Here is a 27,884-nt window from a genome sequence, read left to right as displayed (position 1 = left end):
TATTTCATCCTCGATCAATAGTTCTGGATGTAATTCTAGATTCCAGTTGTTGATAAAGAAACATTATTAGCCACAAATAGAAGCTCTTTTAACCATAAAGAATTACGAACGTTAGTATTCCAAAGTTAAAACGCTGTGTATATAATGTTACATCATCTAATTATACTACACATATGCCACGTATATTTCGCTCAACCTGTTAATCGAGCCCGAGGGACGTTAAAAATGAACATCACTGAGGGGGAAAGAACGCAAAGGAGGTGTAAAGAAATATTAGCTCAGTACCCTTAGAGAGCTGCATAAGCAGCTTCTCTCGAAAAGGGTTTAACGATCACACTGCCCCGGGTAAATCCACCTTCGCGTTACCTCAATGTGGTCCTAGGCTAGGGTGCACCCGGTCTACGATAAGCGGCCTGGACCATCGCCGCGAGAATGCGAATAATCCAAGTGAACAGTGCTGCGTGTTTATATCTTGTGTAGCTCGTAAATAATGCGATTTCCCTGGGCCGAAGCCCATCTGTAACGAGAGAACTCGAACTATGCTCGTCTACAGTGAGTGGAGATCATTGTACCCGTTTCCGGTTGTCCTGTGTTATATGCAACCTCGATCAATACATACTCGTATAGTATAATAACCACCCCTTCAGCCTTGGATGCTATTCTACGTACGCGCCAGTCATCTATTCAAGCTAAAAGAGCGGCGAGTTTCGCGAAAGGCATGCTTCCCGTTCGCTAATAAATTCTACGTGAACTTGTATACGACGAGTCGGGCCTGGAGACTAGCGCAATTTCGGCGAACAGCTTATGAAATAAAAGATAGCCGCGGGAGATACCGTGGAGGTGAGCCGCCCGTAATTTGTTATCGGCGAAATACGGTATCGCCTTTTTCATTCTTACCGCTCATTTACATGTTTATTAAACGAAATGCGGTACCACACCCGTCTTCCGGCTGCGTTTCGACTTTCCTCGGGAGAAATCCGACTTTCATACTGGAAACGTATTGCGGAAGGTAATGGAACGACATCTTATGGTGAACTGTGTAACACCGTTAGAAGAATAAATTTGAGAAAGGAGCGTGGCCTTGTTTTTCAGCTGTAAAAGTTTCTTCAAATGGAAGCGCGTTATGTTTGAGCGAGAAAAATTTCTTAATTGAATTGGCGCGTTTCAAAGTAGGTTATGCAATTTTGATGTGAGTGAATGTTCAGGGTTTTATGTTACAGTTGTTTGGGATAGTTGTGGGCAATATGTATAGAATCCCGGCGAGAGATTACTTTTGTACGTGTTTGCGCTGTTGATGAGTAACTTTTAGTGAATGTCGATCAAAATTCAAACTCTCGAATAAAATAAATTTTATGCGTAACATAGTTTTAATAAATACGATAATCGAAGATTATACGATAAAAATGTGATAAATTTATTTATATCGATTTTGTTATGAAATAATTAAGTTATAATAATTAAGTTAAATTGTTTTGTTTTATTATGAAATAATTAGGAAAAGGGAACATAGATATAAACGTTCCAAAGATTGGTCGAAAGTAATATTTTAACATGATATATGGGATGTATTTTAATAGTTTCTTAATAGCTTTTTGCATCTGTATAATATTTTATTCCGAGAAGTTCAGAGATATAATTCTTTTACGAATGAATAAAGATTCGTGAAATTCTGTGCAATACCTGTTTTTGGATCGTTTAAATGTATATGTTGGAGATACATATATTTAATCTTCTCTCTACAGAAATGAAAAGGTTATTCTGGCAACATATTGAGTGATAACACAGAATTGATTGATATGGAATTCAAAAGTTGCTTCTTCATAAAAAAATGAAATTGTAACTTATAAAAATCATTCTCTTAATATTCGATCAATCACTTTTCATCAGATATAAATATTTGTTTTCAATGAAAATATGTATCCATTAAAAATTCTTATTTTACGCTTTTTGTAAATTCAGCTGCACTACATTGTATAGAAACACGGAGATGCATAGAAATCACAAGGGAAAGTTAACTGTGCGCGAAAGGAGGATATTCATAGGCGGAGAAATGATGCGTGCAAACCAAAGAAACGCCTTCGAAATCAGCCCCTAGGTCTACAGCGATGATCATAAATAACAGTGAGAGTGACAAAGACAGTGAAATTCGACGGGATCTTTATTATCTCCCGACCAACTTGCCAGCGTTTATTTCATTGAGAAGAATCTATTGCGATTTCGGGTCTTTTTAATATAGAGAAGAAGAGAAATAAACTTAAAATATTGGTTTTGCAAAGAATGCTGTGCAACTTTTGCGCACATGTCTAATCGATAGGTACTATAAAAGGAATCCTTTTCTATATTTTATTCTGCTATCAAAGGCAATTCTGAAATAATCCTCGTGAATTAATCAACCGACGATCGATAACGGTCTAAAATTGAAGGATTGCAATGGATCAAAATTTCTATAGAAAAGTATTTAAGTTGAAATATCAATCAATTTGCGGGTCAGTGAGTCATAAATTTGTTTATAACTAATAATTAACACTTAATAGTACAAATATGTTTTACAGGGAAATATTCGAAAATATAATACAATACAATAGAACGCGCACAAATTCAATTCTGTCCTTTAGGAAAAAAATCTTTTACGAAACATTCTTCTCAGTTTTCCGTCGTTTAAAAAGAGAAGATACAGACGGTCTCTCTTTTTGCTATTACCAGAGACACGTAATCTCTCAGTTATATAACTTAGTGCCTTTGTTTATAAAATAATTTCATTATGAAAATGATTCTAATATAACATATATATTTTACAATCGAAGGATATCCAATTACTAAAGCTTTTAGAATCCCTCACCAGATTGTAATGAAATAAGAATTAATACTTCTCTTAGAAACAAATGATCCGTGCTTAAATATTAAACTCTACGATCATTTACCAAAGGGATGGCAAGATTATTAAACAGCAAATATCATCTTTCAAAAGAACATAGACAGAACTAACACGTCACTATCATTCCTCTTAGCCATGAAACAAGCCAGTGTGAAGGCCAGAGGCAACAGAGAGTGGCACTTACGATTCCAGACATACGCGCGGCACGGATGGGCGGAGAAATCCGGTTCACGGTAGATTCTCGCGCGGTAAACGAATTAGGGGTTGATTTCTCGGCTAGGTAGCCAGCCATTCGTCCACGATCCGAACAAGAACCGCACAACGTCCACGTGCCGTGGCTCTATGTCCACTCTGTCGCCTATCTATCGGTACCGAAATCGTAGAATAAAGGGTTACCAAGCTGTGTATATATATCCTATGCGAGAGAGAGAGAGAGAGAGAGAGAGAGAGAGAGAGAAAACCAATCACATAGCACTGTACATATAGAAATTTATTGCCGCAGATTATCTGGCCGGAATCCAAATACAAACACATTTCTTCTCGGTGCATCGGACGCGAAGATAAGGTGGGTGATGTGGGGTGGTAAAGGAAGAGGATGAGGTTGAGACGGATCGAGAGATAGCCGTGCGAGGATTCAGGCTCGAGGAAAAGAAAGAGAACGAAAGAGACACGAGCTGGTTTGGACGAATAGATGGAAGAGAGGACACGCGGGACGAGAGAGCGAAAAGCTTCGACGATGGGCGCGGGTCGTCGAGCTTTCTATTCACTCCAACCTTCTCTCTCTCTCTCCCTCTCTTTGCTCGCCCCCACCCACACGTTCGGGCTTGTGCGCGTTTGAATCTCGCGGAAGTAGAGGATTTCCAGGGAAAGACGTGCATCGCTTTTTATCGTCGGATAGACCATTTGAACAACAGCCAACATAGAAAACCGAGACCCGACCGTGTACTACGTCTTTCTCTTTCTCTTTTTCTCTCTTGTCCCTTCTCTATTTCTAGCCTACTTTTTCGTAGTTTGTCTTTCTCTCGTGGTCTCGCTTTGGACCATTCGAAATCGGTTTCTCTTGCTTTCCTCCTAGCTCCGTTTCTGCCTTCCCTTGTTCCTCTTGCGATCATCCTCCCCAAGGATGTCGTGAACGTCGTCGCGCGATAATAGATTTATACGTTTGTGCTCCCGAGGAAGGGCTCAGAACGTACACGTGTATCCGGCCATGGAAACGGGCACAGAATGTGCATACGCTTGTTTTAGAATCCGGCCTGGACGGGGAGTATTAAACCCGGGATCGTTGAAATATTTGTAGCTTGCGAATGGTGGATGGAAAGTGAGGGATAGGGGTTTGAGCAAAATAGGAGTGTGTGTTTGCTTTAAGATATATGGCAATGAATCGAGCTTTTTCCAAACGTGAACTAATTACCGGAAACGTGGTTGTACGAGAGCTTTTAATTATCGAGTTATATGTTTCTTTGAGCATTAAAATAATTTGCAAGCGGAATTACAGTGACGTGTAGATAATTTAATTTGTCATATTATTTTTCTATTTAATATTTTTGTAAGTTTAATATTGTCTAAAATTCGTTTCATCTCGCTTTTGAAAGAAAACACATGCGCGCAACCTGTATTGTCGGATATTCGTATATGTCACTTTGTGAGGTTTGTAAAAACCTTATAAAATGTGAGGTTCTTACAACCAACAGAATAGTTACTTCAGAGTTACTTTTTGTCTATATATATATGTCTACTAATTAAATTTAAAAGCATTTTCTCAGTAGTTTTTGCAGATAAGCAAATAATTGCTGATATTCTTGAAATAATTACTATACATACGTATGTCGTATACTTTTATATGTACAACAGCTTATATTTTTCATGCATTTACGGAAATATATTATTTTTATCTTAATGATTAAATTTACACGACACGATTTAGTTATGAAACTAAAATCTTAATATTTCTCATAAAAGCGCCAAATTAATTTATATACCGGATGCTATAATAGTCTGAGAAATTCAGTACTACTGCCACAAAATAATATAGATCATTACTGATATCATTGTCAGCTCTGATATCGACGAACAACGAATAGAACGGTCTATATTAATCAGTAATCCGAAGGATCATATGTTATTTCAGAATCACTAAGCTGCACATCTATTAACCGTCAACTATAATAAACGCGTCAGATCGGGATGCCCCTGAACGTCTTTGGACGTCATTCAGTGCGAATCTGAGGAAATGCAAGGCCTTTGTCTTCTGTTCAGGAAGCCATTGAAGACAAGAGAATCGGGCGGCGAAATCACCTGGATCTCGATGGCAGTGTGAATTCCGGATCGATCGTTAGTGAGAGACTTGGCCATACTCGGAATACTGACTGGTGGAAGAAAGGAGATACCTTTGGTGAATTTCTCCTCCTAGAATCGTTGCTAGGTTGTTCGTCTTTAATCGAGGATCACGAGCAAATCTAAATCGTCTTACTCTCGCCGGATAAACGGCTAAGATTAAAATGCTTGAAATTTCTCAGCTACGTGCGGTACTGCCGTTTTCCACCGTAATGGACAGAAATCGATTCCAATGGCGTCAGATTAAATGAACAGCGATAACTCGACTGTTGATGTGCAATTTGTTTGAAAATAATCCTTGCGAAAATATACTGTCCATTCAAAGTTATTATTATTGAATGAATTATTTAACAGCTTCAAGTGCAGATTTTAGTTTCGGTTCTACAAAATTTGGGAAATATTGTCTTGAATAAATTAGATCAATTATAAATTGATATATGTAAATGACATAATAAGCTACATCTATTCGTTTCGTCTATCGATAGTAAATAAATCAGAATCGTATATTATTTAAAATATACGAAATACTCGAAACTGTACAAGAAAGAAAGAAATTTTTAGCCTAAAATTTTGTAAGTTTGTTGCAAGATTACTGAAACTGTGTACAACACTTCTCAGAAAGCGAAGAAAGTTACTTTGAAAGAAAGTTGAATTTACCAAAGGGCATTGAAATATCTTTTAATTAAAAAGTTTAATGAATATTACATTAGATCCATTACATCTTCTTATTATTTACATAGTCGAATATAAAAATGCACGACGATAGAGAGAAATTTAATCGTAACATTAGCTGACTTTCTAGCTTTTAAGCATTCTCAAATTAACAGTACTATAAGTCATGTAAAATGTTAAACAACAATTAATGTCGAATGTAATTCAAATCTCACGATAGCATTAGTTTGTTCATTTTATGGGACAGAAAGCCATTAGAACGCCATAAATATCTACTATTTCGTAATCGAATATGACTTTGTTTATCCTGGTTAAACCGTGTTCTATTGACGATAAATTTTATATGAACTTAGTTCCTATAAATCGAATAGTTCACTAGCTTTTGATATGTACGGTAATATCAGAGTATGGTTAATGTCATATGTTTTCTAGCAAAGTTGATGCAGTCTGCTCATTTCATCGCATAAATATAACAGTTCATCGAGCAATTTCGAAGCACAGTTAATCACACATTTGTATTGGCAATACGTTTAATAACTCCCCCAATGGTTATTCGCGTATTTCATGGTATAAATATCAAGAAGATATAAGCTTAATTCTTGTTAGCTACGATTCATACGTTTTTTGTTACTTCATTCGATCATTTCCGAATATAAAGTAGAATTATTACTATTATCATTATAATTCTAAAAAATAAAACCATTATTAATAATAATGCGTGACAAACTAATGAGCCCAGAAGAAATGATCATTACCAATGGGTAAAAAAAAATTTTTAGTATCAAAATTGCTAATGCTAATAAAAATTTTCTTTTGTTCGTCGCTATATATTGATAATGATATCTTGGCAATCTACTCAGTCTCCTTATTAAACGAGCCAATCGGCAATACCTGGAAGGATTATCGTGAATTACAGAAATCAGTCAGGTTTCGCGCTAATCCTTTCTATACACCGACTTCTAACGCTCAATTACCAGCCGTGGCGCGATGGATTCGAAAGGTGGCAAGGATTCTGGATCGATCAATTCAAGAAGAGGAAGAAGCAAAAGAAGAAGGGGAAAGAAGCGCTTTTTCACCGCCGCGGCAGAGCGAACCGTGTAAATTTCCACCCTCTAACCCGTCGACGTTTCTCATTAATCGCTGATCGATCTTCTTGCTGGGTGATTAACGTTCAGCATCGTCAGAGGGAAGGAACCTGCGGCGGTGAAGATGAAGAGAAAACGATTCAAGAGAAAAGGAACAGTCAACTGGAAAAATAAAGGAAAGATCAAGGAAAAAGCACGAAGCAGCTCATTCCGGGCGGGTTAGATAGATTTGTAGATTTGGTTAATGAAAAGTGGAAGAAAACCGAGAGGAGAGTGAATCCAGTTGTAGATTACAAACGAATAATACGATAGGTCACATTCCCTATCTTTTACAGGAAATCAGTAGTAAAATTCAGCACGTTACCACTTAATTTCATATTATCATAATTGTACTTTTATTTGATAGCGGTGTCCAATACGTTTTCATCTACATCATAATTTAAAAAATGTTGCTTGTCATAAATTTTAACCTTTGGCTTCTGTACTTTTACATCTAGCAGGTGCTTTCTACTTTTAACTGTTGTATATGAAAATATTTTTGTTTAGTCATGAATGCATTGTCCCACTCTCATCGTACTTTTAAAAATATTACTTGTCATAATATTGAAATGTTAAGAGATATTAAAATATGAAAGATACATATCAAATATGGTTTTCTACAAGACTTTGTCAGATAATAAGCTGCTTTTAAAAGGCTTACATATTTGGATCTAACAAATCATTCTGATTTTCAACTACGTTATTTTATGTCATATAAAGTCAAGAAATCAACAAAAATGTTCTTACTACATTCTCATTCTCTGCGCTTTGCTGTTAAAGTGAGGCAATCTAGACAGATTGCAAAAGTGAAACGTTAAGTTGAACAATGAATCGTGCCTGACAACGACGTTGTCCAAGATTTAATGCGCCAATGTTATTTGTCAGAGTTGCTCGTCGTTGTACTGTAAGTTATGTATAACAAGCTGCTCCAACCGTGGTAAAACTGAATTTACATTGGCAAAGGGGAATGTTACGCATATGGTAGAGCGAGCAGGAACATATACGTTATGAGATCCTACAACGTGGAGAACTGGTGAATTCCAAAAGGTATTGTGGGGAAACTCGAAAAGCGATAGTTACAGCAAGGTATCCAGTGTGGTAAAGCGAGAGTATGTTATTTCCTGATACGGCGATAACAAAGCAAATACTCCAGAAATTTTGAATTTCTTCGTGTATTTCTTCGATCATGTATATTACGCTTCACGTCTTGAAAAGTGTAAATTTCTCCAATAATTTCTACCAAACATTCGTTTAAAAACATTCTATATTTCTGAAATATATAGACTTTTACTATCACAGAAACCTCAGCATAGCTAAATTATTAAGATTTTAACAATAATCGTTTTAAGGTACAAACAATAAATCCCCGTGTGTCCAATAAATGGGCATGGTAAAGTACATTTTAAGAAATGTTGTTCTCTCTTTAATTGTTATCAAATACATTAAGAAGAAGAAATACATAGTAGTAAATGTGTATTAAGTGTTGATGAAATATAAGGAGAAAGTAGATCGATACGATATTCAACCATGATTCCTTACTTGGTTCAACTAACAAGACCAAAAAAACCATGTTCGTAAAACTCAAGTTACTCATCAAAGCCACTCTGTCACCAACAATTTACGACAGACTCATCATTAGCCGGTTAAAAACGTTAATTCGACAGGAGAGGCGTGAATTGTTGGACGAAGATTGCACGGTTCCCGATAATTCATAGAACGTGGTGAATTATCGTCGTAACAGTTATCCGTCTTCAGCGTGTCACGTAACTATGCATCACCAGCCACGAAGGTATTGGGGCATAAGGAGACACGCGGCATAATTTCCTCCCACTCGGGGTTCCGTCGAACCCTCGCCCTCCCCTTTCCAGCCACCGAAGTCATAATGAATACGCGCGTTGCGGTCGCATAGCTACGTCACGTGTCACGGGGAGAAACTTTGAACGCTCCTCATCGTGAAACAGCAGTCACACACGTCACGTTATAACGGCCTTGTGCCGTTCGTCTGCTGCTCCAACGACAACGATGACGACTGTAACGAACGCGAAGACGAGTAGGAGAACGTGGAACGACGAACGAAGAACACTCGAGAACTCGTAGACAAGGACTCGGGTCTCGCGGCTGCCTTTTACACTCGGTCTTCTACGACCAGAGGAAACCCGGTTGCGCACTTCAAATTTCACTGGCGCCTTTCTACTTTGCCCAAAGAACGTCACGTTTTCTTTTCCGCCACTCTTACCAATCGTCCTTTTATCTCTATATGTATAACCTTGATGCGACCTTCTGTCAGACTGCTGCGTACACGTGTTCAATTGCGTTATACGCGATAAGTTACGCTATCAAACGTTTGTACTATACAGTGACTGCGAAATGTATGTGCGTATGATTGCATTTATTATAGAACTCGCATATGAATTAATTGGATATAAGTATAATGAATTTCGTATCAACTTGTGGAACTTTCATACGAGGATATAAATTTAATATAGTATAAAAATGAAATGTAGGTCCTGATACAGAACTACTTCATTGGAAAATGAGAGTATGTAAATACTTTTCGTAGCCACTGTATACATGCAAAACTGCTAAATCATCTCTTAAATAGTGCGATTTTCCTGACAGTTTAACCGTTAAATGATATCATCATATATGACTATGTAACAGTTTGGGTTATATTCCAGTGAATATACCAAATTTACCATTTCCAGTGTAGTTCTAGAGAATATTCCAAATTTACCAATTACAGTTATCCAAACTATTGTAGATCATTTAGGATTCAACAATGCCACTTGAGGATTAAAATAATGGTAGTGGTTAATATCGGAGTTTTATAAAATTGAAATAGAAAACTTAACAGATGATGATGCATTATTAATTGTCAACAAACAGTTTTTTATTTTTATTTAGTGTACGAAGACTCAAGGTTGAATTACTTATAAGATGACCTAATTAAAACAAAGGGAATGAAAACATAATGAATTAAGTCTACATCAATGTTGTGTATTGTTGGTCGAAGTGATCACATCTACTATTATATAAGTTGGCACATATCGAATATTTTAATTCAGATAATTTCCATATATGTCATATGATATATGACATATGATACGTCATTCGATATATTTCTTCAATGATTATTTTCTTTCATTATTTGAGATTTACAAGAATTTCTAATTTTGAAATCTAAAAATTATATTTACAATGAACTTATTAGAATATCCTTTTTTAGTATTCACTCGTCATTTTTCAGTTCTGCATAGCGTCTGATTTTCAGATAGCGATTAAATGGAGAAAATTAAGACCTCATTGAGGCTCAGCCAGAACGAGATGGTTTATTGAAAGAGGAAGCAACTGGTGATAAGTTAACCGGTGATTTTTGTAGAAGAGGCTCCTTGCGGTGAGGATGTTTAGTTTGGTGATAAATTGAGAGTAGTTCAGAGGTTTATATAATTGAAGTAACTTCTAGCTACGACCGATTGCATCCAGTGATTGATTGTTCTGTTACACTATCTATCGACAGATAGTGATGTATAATCTGTCTATTGGCAAATCTGTTGAAGAGAGTGAACTACTATAAGTTTATAATTGTTGAAGACGATATAGGTCCATAGTCAATTGTTATAATTGATCCATTTATGATGAAACGATTTTTGTTGACTCTCACTTTAGAGGATATCACTCGGAGAATATACATGTATTTAATTAATTTCATTTTAAGCTTAAAACTTATAAATACATTTGGTTAATTATCGAAAAGGAATGTACTTTATTATTTATTATTTATTAGCATGAATGGTATGTTCCACGAATTTTGTGACAAAAGTATTACAGCTTATCGCTATTCTCGTTAATTTCATTATGTTGTGTTATACTTAATTGATGATGCAATAAACCAGAAAACAACTTGTCAAGGTATAATAAAATCTTTGAATATTGCAAAACATTATTGATTACTTAAATATCACACAAATACTAGGTAGAAGATGGATGGAAGATCAACGTAATCTATATTGGAATGAGTTGCAAATTTTCAAAATCAACTCTTATAGAAAAAATTTCATTTATTTTTGCACAAGACAATTTCTAGCTAACCACATTCTAAATTGAATTTTCTCCTAAATGGAAATTCACATGGAAAAATGTTATTCAATATTTCCAATTTATTTTTTCATATAGGCGCAAACTTTCCACAATATCATCATCAACCAAACCTGGCATGATGTATAACTGAAATCACAATGAAATTGGATAACGATGTTATATTAATTGTGATAAATAACAACATCGATTTATGATAAATATATCTGGTCACTTGACTAATGTTCAAAGTTTAAGCTAATGTTGGACGTGAGATTGTTAGGCTACGTCATATTTGAGTTTCAGGTGTTAGAATACATCATACATGGTTGAGGTGTTAAGTCTATGACAGACAGGTAAGGATAGAGTAGGATGCACATTATACCAGAACATATCGAGGTTAAGGTGTTAAACTCCTGTTGAGTTTATGCTAAGGTGCCGAGTCCGTACCAGATTTAGTTGAACAGGATATAGCGTTAAATTCGTATTAGACACATTAGATTGTCAAGAGGAATGTGCCTGAGTACAGACATTAAATCTAAATTAGGAATTGTCTACTGGATTAGAATATTAGGTTAGAACTGGTTCAACGTATTAGGTTCCACTTAAATGCCTGTTAAGGGATTAAAATGTTAGGTCTACGATCATCCGGGTTAAGTTCGTGTTGAGTTGAAATTAGATTAGTAGATTAGATTTGAGTACAAAATTTTATAGTATATAAAATGCTCGTAGCGATAAATTGTATGTATATGTATAGAATTGATTACTTCCATTCATTCTGATTTGGGAGGCATTAAAACAAATTTATTATTGACGCATTATAGCGTATTTTTTAATTTCCTTTTTTAACGTTTTTTCGCCGTTCTTTAGCTTGTTCTATAGATGTAAGAAATACGTTATAAGTGAAATACAAAATACGAAGGAAATCGTAATCTACGTGAACAAATTATTTAATTCCTTGTTATTAGCACTCGCTCAAAGATTAAATTTACAATTCATTATTCATTTATATTCGTGTACGTATTGATGGGTGTTGATGTAATTTTTCTTTCATAGATTTAACTATTAATCGCTTTTTATCATCAGTAAATAATACGAGGATACATATAGATGAAAATCATAGAATCATCTTAGAATCGAAGAAAGCATTGTATTAAATTCTTTTTCTGTTGCTGCTTCTTTATTCCAAGATGACATTGATATTTTCAATCGATTCTTCTTTTCGTTGATTGCCGAAGTTTAAGACATTCTTTCAATGTTGGAACTCACCCAGCATTTGTAGTGTTTGTGTGTTGCCTTTCGTTTAGAGAACAATAGGTCGCTGCTATAAACGGAGAAAGCGAGAAACTAACCAAAGAGCATCCGGTTCCGGTGCTACCGATAGCCCGTCCTTTCAGCTCTTCGTGTCTACGTCGTAGCGCGTGTGAGTTATTATGCGTGACTCCTCAATTACTGCGAAGGGATAATCTATCTTGTATTTCCGCTATGAAAAGGGAAACCTTAGATGGATGAACTAACAAAATATGATAATAATTTGTTACGTCAATATGACATCCAGGTTTTTCTTTGGAGATAATTGTACTTTTTATGGTATTTTGATATAAGTGGCGGTATATTATGGCGGTTTTGGTATATTATGGCGTGGTACTATGATGTGTTACTCTAGCGTAACACATACGCATATACATTTTATGTTTCTAAGCGAAATGTTTAATTATACTTAATCTTTGTCTGAGAGTTATGTTCATTTATGGACTCGCCGAATTAATTGTAAAATGTAATTACGTTAATCGTTCAACGAAAGTGCAAGCTTTTTCTACTTTATTAATAAACAAAAGAAACATTCGTACGACTTAAGATGGCTAATAAAGACACATTGAAATTTTTTGAGGAATCAAAACAACTGTAAAGAAAACTCCAAGTTACTTAAATCTCGGAGTAACGAGGATCTCTCCTCTTAATTAGAATCCTTAAGATCTCTCTTCATACAAATAAGAGTCGCGAGAAATTTAAGTGAACTCCGGCCAAAGAGAGAGAAATGCATGTTTCTATGATATTTATGAAATTCATATTTTGATTGGATTTTGTTATTTTGTAGATTAATATAAAGCTTTGATAATAACGTTGAAAGTATAAAGCATACGATAAAGTATCGTAATTATCCAGAGGTTACAATGTCAAAATAAAGGATTTATCAGTAATATGAATGATTTCGCCAGTGAAAAGCAAACCCCAACAAGATCATCGCGTGCATATACATGATTATTTATAACAATAATTTGATATTTGTTTTGTTTATTGTGATCGTAATTCAGTTAACGAAATTCCCAAATATTCCATGTATTTAAATATTGCAACCTTTCCTGTGCTATGATAAATAAATCTCGTTAATTTATATCAATTTATGCCGATTAATTCTGACTAAATTGGCCAATTAAATCGGGTGATAATGTAAATGTCCTTATTTGGGTATTTTCCGCTTATACAATAGATTATACTACAATAGATTTTAATGCATTGAGTCAACATCGATGATGTATTCGTAAAGTATTTTTACAATTATAAATATGTGTAATTTTGTATGATCATTATATATCATTGTATACAGTAATAATTTATTTCTTAATTATTTCACTCATCTTTAATTTGATTAACAGTGAAGGTGCCTATGCACGAGTGTGAAATATAAATAATGAAGGAAATTTCAAAAGAATACAAAACAGTAAACCAGAAAAAAGGAAAGTAAAATTTCAAATCATAATTAAATAATTAATCTTAATTAGCGTAGATGCGTAATCCCTATTAGACCATGTAATTTTGTATCAAATTGTTACAGTAACTTTTTATCTTCGTATATCCAATCTTTTCCAGCGTTCTCTTTGTAACATTCACCATTTAATTTTTGACAAATGTTCTCTCATAAGTTGCTTTGTAAAGAGATTTGTTAATATTTCAACAAATCATTCAACAAACTTCTAATAACATAAAAATTCCCATATGCGCACCTGTGGTTAAACTTCAGTGGGATCGCTATCAAGCGGGCGATTGTGGCCGTGTCGATATTCTAGAGCGTGCAAAACAATGCTTGCAGCTGACGTTTTACACTTTTCAGCGGCTGATTGTGAAATTGAATAGATTCTTTGACGCAGTTTTCCTCTTCTGTATTCTGGTCGTGTTGATCTGGCCATTCAAATCTTTCAGCGGGTCGATAGACACGTTTCGGTACACTTACAGAAATGTCAGGAAACTGCAGGTTGATTGTTTATACCTATGATGTTTGAAAGAAAAGGATATTGTTGTGTGCTGTATACAATACAGCACATGTACGGTATACATACCCTATCAGCCGAAAAGAATATTATTGTGTCAGTTTGAAGAAAGAAAGAAAAAAGTATTTTCCAACTATTGTAGAACGAAATATTGTAACTTTCACTTCAAAGTTAGACAAGAATTCTTGAAAGCTAATTGCAGTTCGAACGTAATTTTGTAACTGAAATACACTTTGACAAATGTAACGTCGAGACAGTTTTAAACTGTTAACCGGGGGAGATACATTAACTTGTCAATCAAATTCTCTTCGATTCCGATAACATAAATTGATTGAAGAAAAATTACAACGCGTTGACTTAACCTCGGTCTTTAATTAGTCAATGCGCTATTTCATTTCTATTGGAAATAATTTATATCATATTCATCAATAAAAGAATGGAAATCGACTTGTTTTGAATTAATTTGTCTTGATTAAATTTTTATTTTGCGATACAAATTATGAAACTCTTTCATTAGATTATAGAAATTTCTGATTAAGCGATGACCCGGTTAACGCGTAAAGTGGTGGTATGCGTATCAAACATCTGTCGCGAAGAGCGGAAATTAATTTTAACCTGAAAGCTCGTATCTGGTTCACCTTAAACCCTGCGAGCGATAAAAAGGAGTGGAACAGCGCTGTATGTAGCCTCCGGTTGGTCCCGCGACATCCGTTCGTACCAACTTTCGTCGACACTGATGTCCCCGTGGCGCGCAATAAACACTTCATTGCCGTTATAAAACGGCGATTAACAGCTGATGTTAAAAACAACGCGAAAAGCCCAGACGAGAAACGACGAGGAACGAGAAAACGATTGGCTACGAGCAACCGCGTGGAAATTAATTAGCGAACCAATTTAACTTTAACGATCGTTCGATTGCATCAGACTTGCCCCTAGTATACACGCTGATAATGGTTTTCGTTGAATACACTGTGGTACGTGTCTATTAAGGGAGTTTATCAAGCTTCGTTTCTTCGTCGCCTGTTGATTTCGAACGGTCGAGAAATCTTACACGTAGCTCTTGACCATCTTTTTTCTTCCACGAAAGTTTCCTCAGACATCGGAAAACGTTCGTCGTTACGTTACTTTTTTGTACCAGAAGGTAGAAATATTTATCTTCTGACCGTATTCTACCGGATACGAAATCGTCCTCCGTGATAATTGCAACGATTCAGGAAATCGTTGGCGTCGACAAATGAACCGTATCCCGGCACGTAGCACGTTCGTTAAGGTTTTTCATGGAAAATTGACTACGCTAGCCATTATTCTTTTACGCGGTTACACCGCAGTCTCCGAAAGGAAATTATATGTATTTTAGGGGAATTACAAGGACGTAGTTTTCTGGGTTGAATTAGTCTTTTGTTAATTACTCGACTGTATTTTATGTATGTCTGATGAGTGTAAATATGCAGGAACAGATAGGAATGAACGTAAATGTAGAAGTATATAAAATATGAAATGTAAAGTAGTACGGCATATTACAAGTATATTATAATCTTTCAAAGTTATGTTATATAATCTTTATTCAAATTTCAGTTTTATGCGAATATGTAATTAATATTCCCTTCTTCTATATTATTATATATACGGAGGCTACAAGAAATATTTGCATATTATCTTACTTATTTTAGCAATTAACACCAAGTATAATAAATTTAGTATGATTTAGCAGTACTGTCATGTGATTAGAAAAACGTTGATACTATGAAAATGAAATGTATATAAAATTTGATAAAAAGTCGCTTTATTGGAAAATAAGGATAAGTGCAAATACTTTTTCTGACCACTGCAGGTTTTATATCCCTGAACATTTGCATAAAATATAAAGCTACGTGTTTTACGACAATTTTAAGTTTCTGCTGTAAAACATTGCATTCTGTCTTGAATTTTACAACTATAAAATAATCTACAGGTCTCGTTAAATTATAATCTCTTGCACATCATTCTCCAATCCAATATTTACAATCACATAAAAGAAGCAAACACAGGAATGACTGACCAAGTGTTTAAGCTATATATATTTTTATATTTCTATAAATATACCCCAATACATATGTAGAGTTTCGATGACGAGTACAAATCATTTTATCTTGAATCTTTTCAAAGGGATTGCGATTCATATCGCGCTCTATAACGTAAAATCAAAGCTAACGAACCTATACCTTTTTATTATAAACCAAACACGGAGGGCTGATGGTACACCATTCGATACCTTAACGAGAATGAATCAAATTCTAGGCAATTTCGCGCGATCCGTATTTTATATCTCTAAGCGGCTTCGAACTAGCCAACGAACGGCGCGGTAGCGTTCATCGCATTTAAACGGATCAACGAATCGATGAAACTGAAATTTTTATCGAAGCATCGAGTCTTGTAGCTGACACGGCTTCAAAGCCCCCGGAACAGTTACAGTAAATTGTTTTTCAATTGGGATAACCTCGAATTTCCATGCAATCGTAACAGATCCGACGAAACCTTCCTATGCTTTCGTATAATGTTTATTTCAATACACGTACAGTGGAACGTGAAAGAGTTCGAACATTCCTTCACACCATCCATGAATGTTTTGATATGTGTTATATGGAACGTTTTGAAATTTCATTACCATTCTACTACTCTCGTTTTGATTCAAATAGGTGTATTATTTGCCTAAAAGCTGGTTTTAAGAAAAACGATTTTAACAACCATGCATCGATTTCACAGACTTCCGAAACAGAAACTGTTATATCTATAGTTCCAATGCCAATACAGCTTTTTTATTTAATATACATGTAGATAAACTATTTTTGTTTTGTGGACGCGATGACTTGATTTAAGCGAAAGCAGCAGGTATGTCCTTTTGAATTTGCACAGCAATATAATGATATTAGACTATCATGATTACATTGGTAGACTTTGAAATAGAGAGACTGTAGATAGAAGCTAGAAGCTATTTAGTGCAAGTATGTATTGTTCAAAAAGTCCATGTTTTTATTATGATTTTTTATCAAATAATAATTTTATAAAATAAATGTTCGAACAAATTGTGTTCTTAATTGGGTGAAGAGAATTAAAGAGGAACATGTACAATTCGTTAATAAAACAGATTTCTTTCTTGTAGTGATACAATGTTGAAATTCTTATATCCAACAAGTTTGAATTCATAGGTAAAATGCTCACCTGTATCTGTCTTATTTATCGAGTATAGTATAGCCTAATTATACATCAATAAATGTCTTGTAACTTATATACGCGTTTTGAGATTGGCTTCGAATATGACCAATATAATCATGACAGTCGTTATAGAATTATGAAATGTCAAATATTTTATATATGACCCACATAACATGCGCATGAAAATTTTCAATGGTAAATGTTGAAATACTTTCGTGAGGTACTATATATAAGTATATTTACGTAGACACACAAACATACAGAAGGAGAAAGTAAAATAGAGAGGAAGAAAGATAAGTAAATCGATGGTTGAACCTTTGAACGAGATTTAGCTGCACTTGCACTCTGGTCAGTCGTATATTCTACGGCGTATTAGCCACATGCAAACAATTATTCGAGAGGTTTAAGCAAAAGTGCAGCTGCAGCATCCCAGAAAAGTAATAGAATATCGTGCAAATATTTGTGAGCGCATGAATCATAAAATACGTCAGTCGAAATTTGCAAAATTAATTGAATTTTCCTTGTTCTAGTACACACCGACTGACCCACGAAGCTTTCTCTAACAAAATTTCTAACCAAGGAATTTTTATATTGGATTGTGCTGTTTTCAATCGGTCCAACAATTGAACGAAACAGACCAATATTTTCATTTCATTTTTTTTCTCTGCCTATTAACTTTGTATATGACACAAACTGTTGCCGCTGCTTTTTCGTTTAAACGTACGGTGTTTTTAGGCAAATAAGTGATACAATTTGTTCAGAGTTATGAAGCTATTTAAATATCCATTTTTTAACTTGACAGAATATAATAAAAAATGTGGCTATTTTGCAAAAAGTAATATTGTAATATTGTAAGCTTCTTAAACTATACTTTCTCAAATAATAAGGCATTTCAGAAGGAATTTGAATTGTACTATATTATTATTTTGGCGCAATTCATAACTCATAATTAGCATCCTCGATAGTGTCTTAATTTCCTCATTTTTTAATGTTTTATAACATTTAATATTCCAAAATATTATGCAAATATTAATTTTATGAAGGAAATTTCGAGGAAGTGAAGAATAAGTATACATTTCAAATAAATCAATTAGATACTGCGCGAAATGAGTAAAAAGGATTCATGAAATATTTAAATGACCCGATCAAAAAAGGGACTCAGTTCGAAGAACATGATTTGAAATGCCAATTGTATTAGTTAATTCTTTTTCAGTCAAATCACAGATAACAATTGTTTCAAACGTAAATAGAGGGGCTTCTTAAAAGAGAAATCGATTATTTCCTTCCATCAAATAGTAATTCTCTACTGAATATTTATGATCATTGTAATATAATTGCATTGAATAGTGACCTAGATTTTCTTAGTTCTCTCAAGTAACACTTGATGTGAAGAACAAAAGACGAATAAAGAGGAACGAAATTTATTATTCAAGTCTTTACATTATTACCTTATTAATAGCAGTATTAAGAGTAAAATTTTTCTATCCATCAGTCATAAACAAGTCCAGTGTTCATAAATTATTCATATATCAGCTCTGTTAACGAATACCCTACTTTTTTGTACACGCTATTAACACATTTTTAATTAATCTTCAATCAATCTATTATTATATGTGATTTTCTTCCAGCAGAATTCAGTAGTTATTTTTTCAATCACTGTAGAAGTTATCTCCTCCATTTTGCATTTATTTCCGGTCTGAAACTACTCAAACAAAGATGTAATAATATTTAAATTGTGCAAGAGAGCTTAGGTTATAAATAATCAAGCAAAATCCAGCAACTATACCTTCGAATCAACTCAATAGATTTACATCACGTTAGATTATTATTTGATTAAATCTTTGCTCGATGATGTACAAAATTATTTTCATTCGATCACCATAAGCAACACGTAGCATCCCCTGCTGAAGAATATTATCTGGCTTACGTCAAAACTTGTCTAATTTAATTATCAAAGAATGGAGGCAAATTCACGATCTGATGTTTCATAGAAACATCGATATATATTATTCTAGTATTCGTCAACATGCATGGCCGAGTCTTATGCTTTGTTCAAAAAGACTTTGTTCCGAATATCGTGTAAGAATTCGACCACTCCCGACACGCGTTTCCATTTGCATAACAGAAGCGCGTAGTATAATGGAAATTGGTCTGCGTTGTATAACACTGTGCACCTAGAACGTTTGTATACACCTACAACTCACAGTGAAAGAGAAAGGAATTTCTCTCATTCGCGTGCTCGCGAATAATTAGCGGACCTGGCCGTGACATGAAGTTTGAAACTGCCGCTGACTGGCCTCCTCTAGTGCCATGTCTCTGCACGTTTTATTGTTTCTCCGCTCCGCGTCTTTCGTATTATTGTTTCGGAATTAGGTTGCGACATGTTAGCATTCTTTTTAATCTTGATTTTGCATAACTGTTGATGCACAACGGACGGAAAAAGTGTCACGAATGAAAAGCGAAGGGAATCACAGGGATACGTGAAAAATTTCAGAACCGTATTACGGCGATTGGTTTGATTGATATCAGTCAGTGAATACGAAGATTTATTTTACGTCAAGTGAGTATGGAAGAAATATGATAATTAGAATATTCATGCATTTATGAAAATTTTAAATCTCCATTCCCTTATTTGGTTTTCTTCGTAAAACAATGAACTTCTTTAAAGATTCGTAGTTTAATGGCAAGTCTTCCCTTGAGAATTTTTTAATTTTGATTTTTTGATTAATTTTAATATCATTAAATTATGGTAGTTAAAATGGACTGTTTTAAAATGATCCAGCTGAAAATGGGAACGACCTGTTAGGTTCCTTGATATAAGCCTTTTAACCTTCTCCTGGTGCCGTTGAGTCATACTTACAATCAATATACAACCCCTTGACTCAACTCAGATTTGAATTAAGTTATTTCATTCACAATTACAATAAAAACTTTAATTTCAATTCGTGTTATGTATCGTTAATATTTTCTGAAATAAAATGAAATAAAGAAATCCATGTGATCATCCATTGTAATCTTCCATGTCGAAACCAGTTAAGAGCTAAAGATAGGTAACTTGACGAAGATTTATACAAAAATGAGTAATAAATAATACAGCTAATTACAGGATAAAAGATATTTTTAAAATCTATGAGAAGGTGATAGAATCTCGTATATGATTTCAAGATGGTAATATCGAAATTGGTTAACGGTGTATTGAATTTTAAAATTGCTCTCCTACAAAAGCTAGGAAATGTGACTTATCTTGTCTTTCCCCTGTGGCCTTCATATATTGTAAGACAGATACTGGGTACTGCACGTTTGAAACGAGCAGAAGTGAAATATTATTATAACGTACTTGATATAAAAGAGATGGCTTAGTAGTATTGGTTAAAAGTAGTACATGTAATTTTAGTTCATGCTAGTACATAGCCGTAGTAGGGGATGATTAGTTATGAAAGAACGAAACTGAAAATACAATACAAACTTTTATATACGACATCTACATTTTCTTTAAATTAAGGAGACATTTATTCTTTCTAACCGTAAGTAATTCATAAAATTGCTCTGGAAAGATATTGTATCCTATACTATATACTAATTTCAGAATTAACAATTCCGAAAATATCATCAAGTTTCGTTCAACACTGAAAGCTGTTCAACAATAGAATTCTAGTGCATTACTAAACATTAGAACCGGAAAGTTCTCTGGATGAAGTTTTCTCGGTGTTAGAGAGTCTCGCGAAGTAGAATTCAATGACTTTTCATCGAAAGTTAGAAGCTAAATTCAATTTCAGCCTTAAACTTAGAAGTTGAACGCCCTTAGGTATTGAAAAGAATATTAAGAACGCTTTTTCTTAAAAGAATTTGACTGACGTTTGCTTATTATACGATTTCTTCGTGAACTTTACAAAATGTATATATATTAATCTTGCATCGAATGATTGGATAAGATTTTTAATTAAGAACAGAATTTGTTCAAACCTTTCATTATTTGATAAAAATTCTCAATAGAATTGATAAAAATTTATAATACAAAATTTCCGAATAACATGGAATTAAACTAAATATTTTGTGGTCTGCATGTACATTTTCAGATTTGTTTCAAACTTTACTATCCACCATATTATCGATATTTCAAAATGTTTCGTATAACACACGTAATATATCCATAGGAGGTGTCTATGAGTATTTGAATACTTTCGTAATCACATTTTCAAATTTTCAGGACAAAAATACAAATCATTATTCTGAAGCGATGCTGACACTGATAAGAAATGTATCAACGAAACCGACTATTTACAGAAGAGGTCTAATTGATCGCGAAGAAACGAATTTTTCTCGCAGAAAAGAATGCCACGCATTACGTTCCTATGCATTCCATTTTAATTACGTCTTTCCGCCGCTTTATGCCCGTGACGTCCACTTAGTCATACATTCTTCTCTTTCAGTTCCATTCGGCCATTGATAAAAGCTGAATATTAATTAATCAGGGTATGAGTTCAACGATGAAATTATCTTTGCCGCGTACCGCTATGTTTTCAGAAAGTTTGTATCTTCGCTTCTCGAGAGTAGATCTTTCCGGATGGAACTGCAGTAACACGAAATACGTGAGACATAACGTGTATTTTTATCTCATATCACATTCTTTTCTTAAAAGTGATACAACTCAATGACATCACAGAACGCAATGAAATACCTTTGAATATAATAATACACTACTTTATCAAAGTATTTTACATTTTATATGAGCTGGTTTATACTTGAAATTATTTTACTTGAAGCCATTTTATCTAAAATCAAGTTATTGATATTTAAATCCATGTTCGCCCATGTTGAAATTAAGTGACTTCACTAATGATGATGAACATAGATATCTGAAGAGACACTTCAAGTGAATACAAAGAGATTTCAAATTGTGTGAATTTTCGGTTCTTGATTAATACTTGCAAAGTTACAGCGACAACTGTAATCCGAAAAACACGTCATTCATGTCGTATCAATTCTGTAACAAGGACACAATATACGTGGCCACCTTATTTCGTTTCATTCAGGAAGAACAGTGATAATTTAGGGGAATGATTTTAGTGATGAGCAAATTAACGCGGTTCCTCCCGCGGTCGTTAACGATATTTTATCGAAAGTTTCCAAAGGCTCGTATAGGAGAACGCGGATGTTAATCTATGCAAATCTCTTGGCTGCGTTGTATTTAAACAGGATTAGGACAAATTTTAGTGAGGCTTTTAATTTAAAAGTTTGGCTGCCCGGTGAATTTGGACCAGTGAATTTCAATGTACGGCTCCAACGGTGCCAGTACAGATTGCACTTTGTTTTTTCACGCTCCTTTGAAAATGTCCTCCCCCTCCCTCTCATCGGTGATGCTGGAACGTTACGGCGAAAACAAACGAACGCGACCCACATAATAATTCGCGATGCTCGACAATGATGTTTCCAAAAGTACGAGCATTCGTATAATTGCTCGCCGTTCCGATGCAAACTGTTATGATCGCGAGCACACTGGAAAATATATTTTTTAAAATTACTGTATGCAAGCCAGAAGTTTCACGGACACCAAAAAATCCGAATTTTTATTTTTGACAGCAGTTGGTTGCATAATATTTTCAAGCACATGTAATCGATTGCCTGAGGATCGATTTTAAACATTTTAAATGTTCCAGTTTATTTGAATATTAAATGTTGTTCAGATATTAAAAATTATTATCATAAAATATATTCTCTATATCTCAGTCGACCGCGAATTTTTTGATTATTTATTGTTAGTGTATAATGTTTTAATTATTTACTCATTAAATAACGGTGAAACAAATAACTTTGCTTTATGTATAAAATAAGAAAAGATAGGAAATCCTTCACTTAATTTCTTTCATTTTTAAGGATTAAATAAATTAGTAAATAACATTAAAAACTGAGTTTAATTCAATTGAATTTTTTTGAACTCGTAATATTTCATATTATACTTTAATCGAAGATCACGAGTGGATAATCGTGAAAATTAATTATAAATTGTTTGGATAATGAAATATTCGATTAACGGATATTTCTAATTAGGGTACTTTTACGATAGAATAAATTGACTCAGATATCGCGGTGAAACATTAAACGCAAATTTATTCTCACAAAATTATTAAATTTCGCACTTAATTTATCATGTCATATGTGTACAAATGACATACATACGAAGCTGACTACGTTTTGAATTCTTGCTCATTTTGACAGCACCACTGCTACGGTCAATCACTGGTGGGTTTGTCTACCACAAATCATTGACTCTCCAGAGGGTTGCCACCCCGGAGAGAAATCACAGCCAATTTCGAAGAACAATGTAGCCCTAACCAGGCAGAGCCCTAAATTTTTCTCTGCTAACTATTTCAAGACAAGAAAATAAAGTAACAGCTCAAGATCAATTTTAAGAGGAGAAAACGAACCTTAATGTTATAAATAAAAAGTCTAAAATTGTAAATAAAAAATTACGTTTATTTTCTATAAAGCATCTAAAATATAAAATAAACAAGTACAGCAATAAATTTTTGTCGAAATTCCTGTGTTTAATTTTAAGTATCCGGATATTTAGAAAATTATAGCTTTGAAAGACTCAAGAGTAGTTCCTATATATTGATTAAATATTTTTTTAATAACGGAGATGCGTGATCATTAATTGATAATTATTATTTGAAACCTCAGCGTCGCAAATAAGAAACGAAATTTTTAATATTAATAATACGGATGTCTAGAGGCATGTAATCCCCATGGCGTTATTCTATTCGTCATTCATAGCAATTTTAGGAGATCCTTTCCGTTCAACGGCGCAGAAAGTCCTACTTCCATTGTGGGACAAAGTTATAGACTGACTTCTCGTGAATGTTTTCCCTCCCTGTATTCTACATTCCTATCTCGTTAGAAAATTTTCCCCCTTTATTCCCCTTCAAGATCCCATCCATCCCTAAAATGAAATACACCGTGTATCAAGTTATTATTATACTAAAGGGACCATTGCAATTGTTTGAATAAATTATCTTTAAGGACTTTCTATCATCACAAAAGAAAACTGTGTAACACTTCGAGTGTTATTTTCATTATTATATTTAAAATTACATGTATTATATTTATTATTTATGTTAGATTATATTATATATTTAAACAACAATCATTTTACAATTTCTCGTGTAGTTCGTGATTTGTGTAAATCATGCTAGCTTTCTTTTCTTTACGCCAATATTTCTTTCGTATAGTATCAGTAGTGATTCGTTATACTAAATTAAATTATATTACGTACATTTAAAAATATTATACTATATTTTACAAATTCTTATATTTTCTTTCCTTCTTACATTAACGTTCAGTTGAAAAGCTATAGTAGCAATTTGTGATTTCGTTTATTCATTTTTAGAAAACTGTAACCTAACAATAGAAGCAAACAGTGTGTCTGTAATTCATGCTGTATTTTCTAACAAAGAATGTATATTGTACCGAAAAATAATCTCCTCGTGGAGATTAAAATTGCCTGAACGAAACGAAAAGAAAAGAAAAACATTTATTGTAATACACGCAGAAGAATAGTGGCAAGTTTGAATTACCAAGATTTAGGATCAGGCGAAATTTTTTACGAAAATATATCCGTAATGCTATCAAATGATAATATAGCTAATGTATCTAGTTCTAGCTAAGTCAGCTATTATAATTAGTTGCGCTCAAATCAGTGTTATTGTTCGTACAATAATACAAGCTTCAGTATGTTATATGCGTAGATTTATGTATGTAGAGCTATTATAATACAGTTTTGTATAAAATGGTCATACATGTAATGATTGCACTGACGAACCCAGAACATGACCCAGAATATCAGGTATACGAGCAATCCGTGGATGAAACTACTATACTAATTATGCTGTTTAATGATATTGCAGTATTTCTATGCATATAAAACGTTACAGTAGAAAAGAGTTGAATATACAGAGGTTATTTGTAACTTTAATCGAAGCTATTCGTCTACCAAAAAATATCGTTCTGGCTGTGAACCAAGAAAGGTTTACATCGCCTTAAGTAAGAAGTACTACCTCGATATAGGTATACAGAGAAGGTTTTTTTGTATAATGTGCTGTGTTATACATGTATTACTGACTTAATTTATAGTTTACCTTTAAACGAACAAGCAAACAAAATGGAACGCAAAGTTGTTACATTCGCTTGTCTACGTTAAACGTGAATAATTATCCATTATATTATAGTCGAATAAAAATAAAATTATTCGCAACCTACTGTTCATTATTTTTTCATCCGTAACAAAACGTGAAACCTGTGTCACATAAAAGTGTAAATTTTTATGGTTAAATTGAGCGATGTGTTTTAAAACGACAAAGAAAATGGTTTTCAATCTTTTTGAATACGAGAATAAAACAATATTTTATGTTTAGACAGAATTCTGTTCATGAAATTAATCTACATTCGTATAAAATTCTTTAGTCGAAAAAATGTACGTGAGTGAAAATATACGATCGTTGTTTTTCGAAAAATATTTGGATCGATTCGTCATATGGAGTAATGCCCTCATTGTCATTTTTCATCTAAATTTAGTAAGTTCCTATTTATTAAAAATTTTTCACCTGTACGTTACTAATCGTATGTATTAAAACATCTATTTATTTATGCGTTACACATTCATTGAAAAGCTTTAACAAATTTTACTTTATTTTTTATTTTACATCATAAGGCATATGTGATTTATAGTGAAATAAGGCCACAGAATAATCTTCAGCTTGTACCAGATGTTACATTTAATACTTTATATTATAATGTTATTAGAATTGTCACTTCTTAGCATTTTAATGTAATTAAATATTTTTTCAAAACATCCAAGATGATTATTCATCGTATACGAGCTGCTCATAGTTCCTGGTATATTTGTTGTTATTTAGAACGACCCCTCGTGGAAAGTTCTTCGCAAAAAGTTCACGTCAAAGTTTGCTTTGACTTGAAGTTTCAAATGGCCACGTGAAAGATTCAGAGGGAACTTTTCCACCCCTCAATATGCATTAAATAATTCCTCACTTAAATCATAATTTCAATGCGATATTTTCATAAAAGGACGGACAATTTTCGTCACTAATAAAATGAAACGGTACACTATAAAACATGAACATTGTATTATTATAAAATATATAGTTTCCTTCGGTGTTTTCGTAGAACTTAAATTAAAGAACGTAACATAAAACTTTTCCAAGAGTAATTTGACAAATTCCATAACTTTCTGTCAATATTTTTATGTTCAAATATTTTTCAATCTCAAAGTATATATTTACAACGGAAGAAATATTATAATTTGCACGTTGAAACGCTCTGATTACCCGAATAATATTTCTACGACGGGATTTAATTCATGATTTAAAAGAGCAAAATAAATAGTCGATTACGGGAACCACGTTCATCATTCACGCGATTAAAGCCACTAACAAGACGAATCAAATAATTCCGAGCGACCATTTACGACACTTTCAGCGAAGAAAATTAATTGCAACATCCTTTTCTACGAAAAGGGGTTACCAAAGCAGCACACTGTGCGACGCGGGATTTACATAATCGTAATGAATAGCGTGCAAGCAACACGCATACAGCAAGTATCCTTTATTCCTTAATCCGTTTCTCCAAGTTCTTGCATTGTTTACCCGTTTTCTCATTAATACTCCAAACAAGAGATTCTCGTATATATACCACGCGTCATCACGGAATTATGTAACGTTCAACCTACCACTGTTTCAAAATACGGAAAATATCCAAATTACCAGATTCGTTAGTTTTATTTCACCGTCGATGTTTAGAAAAGAAGATTTCAAATCAAAATTTTTAACAATGAATTTACTTGCAACATGTCAAAGTAGAATTGGAGAATTTTAGTCAGACGATCGAACACTCACCTTCTGATCGATGAGTCGCTGCAACAATGATCAACGAGCTCCATAAGACCAGATAACGCGTAGTTACCCTCATAGTTGGTGTCCTCCAGGATTCTGTTCGTTTCAAGTCACTCACATGCACAGCCGGAAAATGTACGCGAGCCGGAGTCCAGATGCAGACTGACTTGTCGTGCAAAGTCCTGCAGGAGCAACACGACACGCATGCGTCCTGGCTTCCACGTGCCTGTCTCTTTCGTGTCTTTACTACTTACGGGAGACACTTGCCGATGTTACAGACGCCTCGTTCTTCCCATCGTGTAAAGAAGATTTCAGATATTTGTCGAACGGATTGTAAAAAGTACGATCGTCCTTAAGCGCGTTACCGGAAATTTTATGCAGCCCACTCTCCAGGATATTAACCTTTTTGTGCTTCACTATCATTGGTATAATTATATAT

The 27,884-nt window shown here is 34.0% G+C and overlaps 1 protein-coding gene across 1 annotated transcript in view; it reads right to left on the bottom strand.

Annotated features, from left to right (window-relative positions):
• LOC100740523 (neurotrimin) overlaps positions 1-27,600 on the bottom strand; it is a 301,483-nt gene extending 273,883 nt beyond the window's left edge. The window contains exon 1 of the mRNA XM_024364564.2: positions 27,449-27,600. Coding sequence (XP_024220332.1) covers positions 27,449-27,521 — 73 coding nt within the window. The 5' untranslated portion in view covers positions 27,522-27,600. The remainder of the gene's footprint in view (positions 1-27,448) is intronic.
• Between the last annotated feature and the right edge of the window lie 284 nt (positions 27,601-27,884).

This window comes from Bombus impatiens, unplaced genomic scaffold (genome assembly GCF_000188095.3).
Source record: "Bombus impatiens unplaced genomic scaffold, BIMP_2.2 scf_0102, whole genome shotgun sequence".
Classification (NCBI taxonomy): Eukaryota; Metazoa; Arthropoda; class Insecta; order Hymenoptera; family Apidae; genus Bombus; species Bombus impatiens.
The sequence above is the reverse complement of the archived record's forward strand: the minus strand, read 5'-3'. Positions and strand labels throughout refer to the sequence as shown.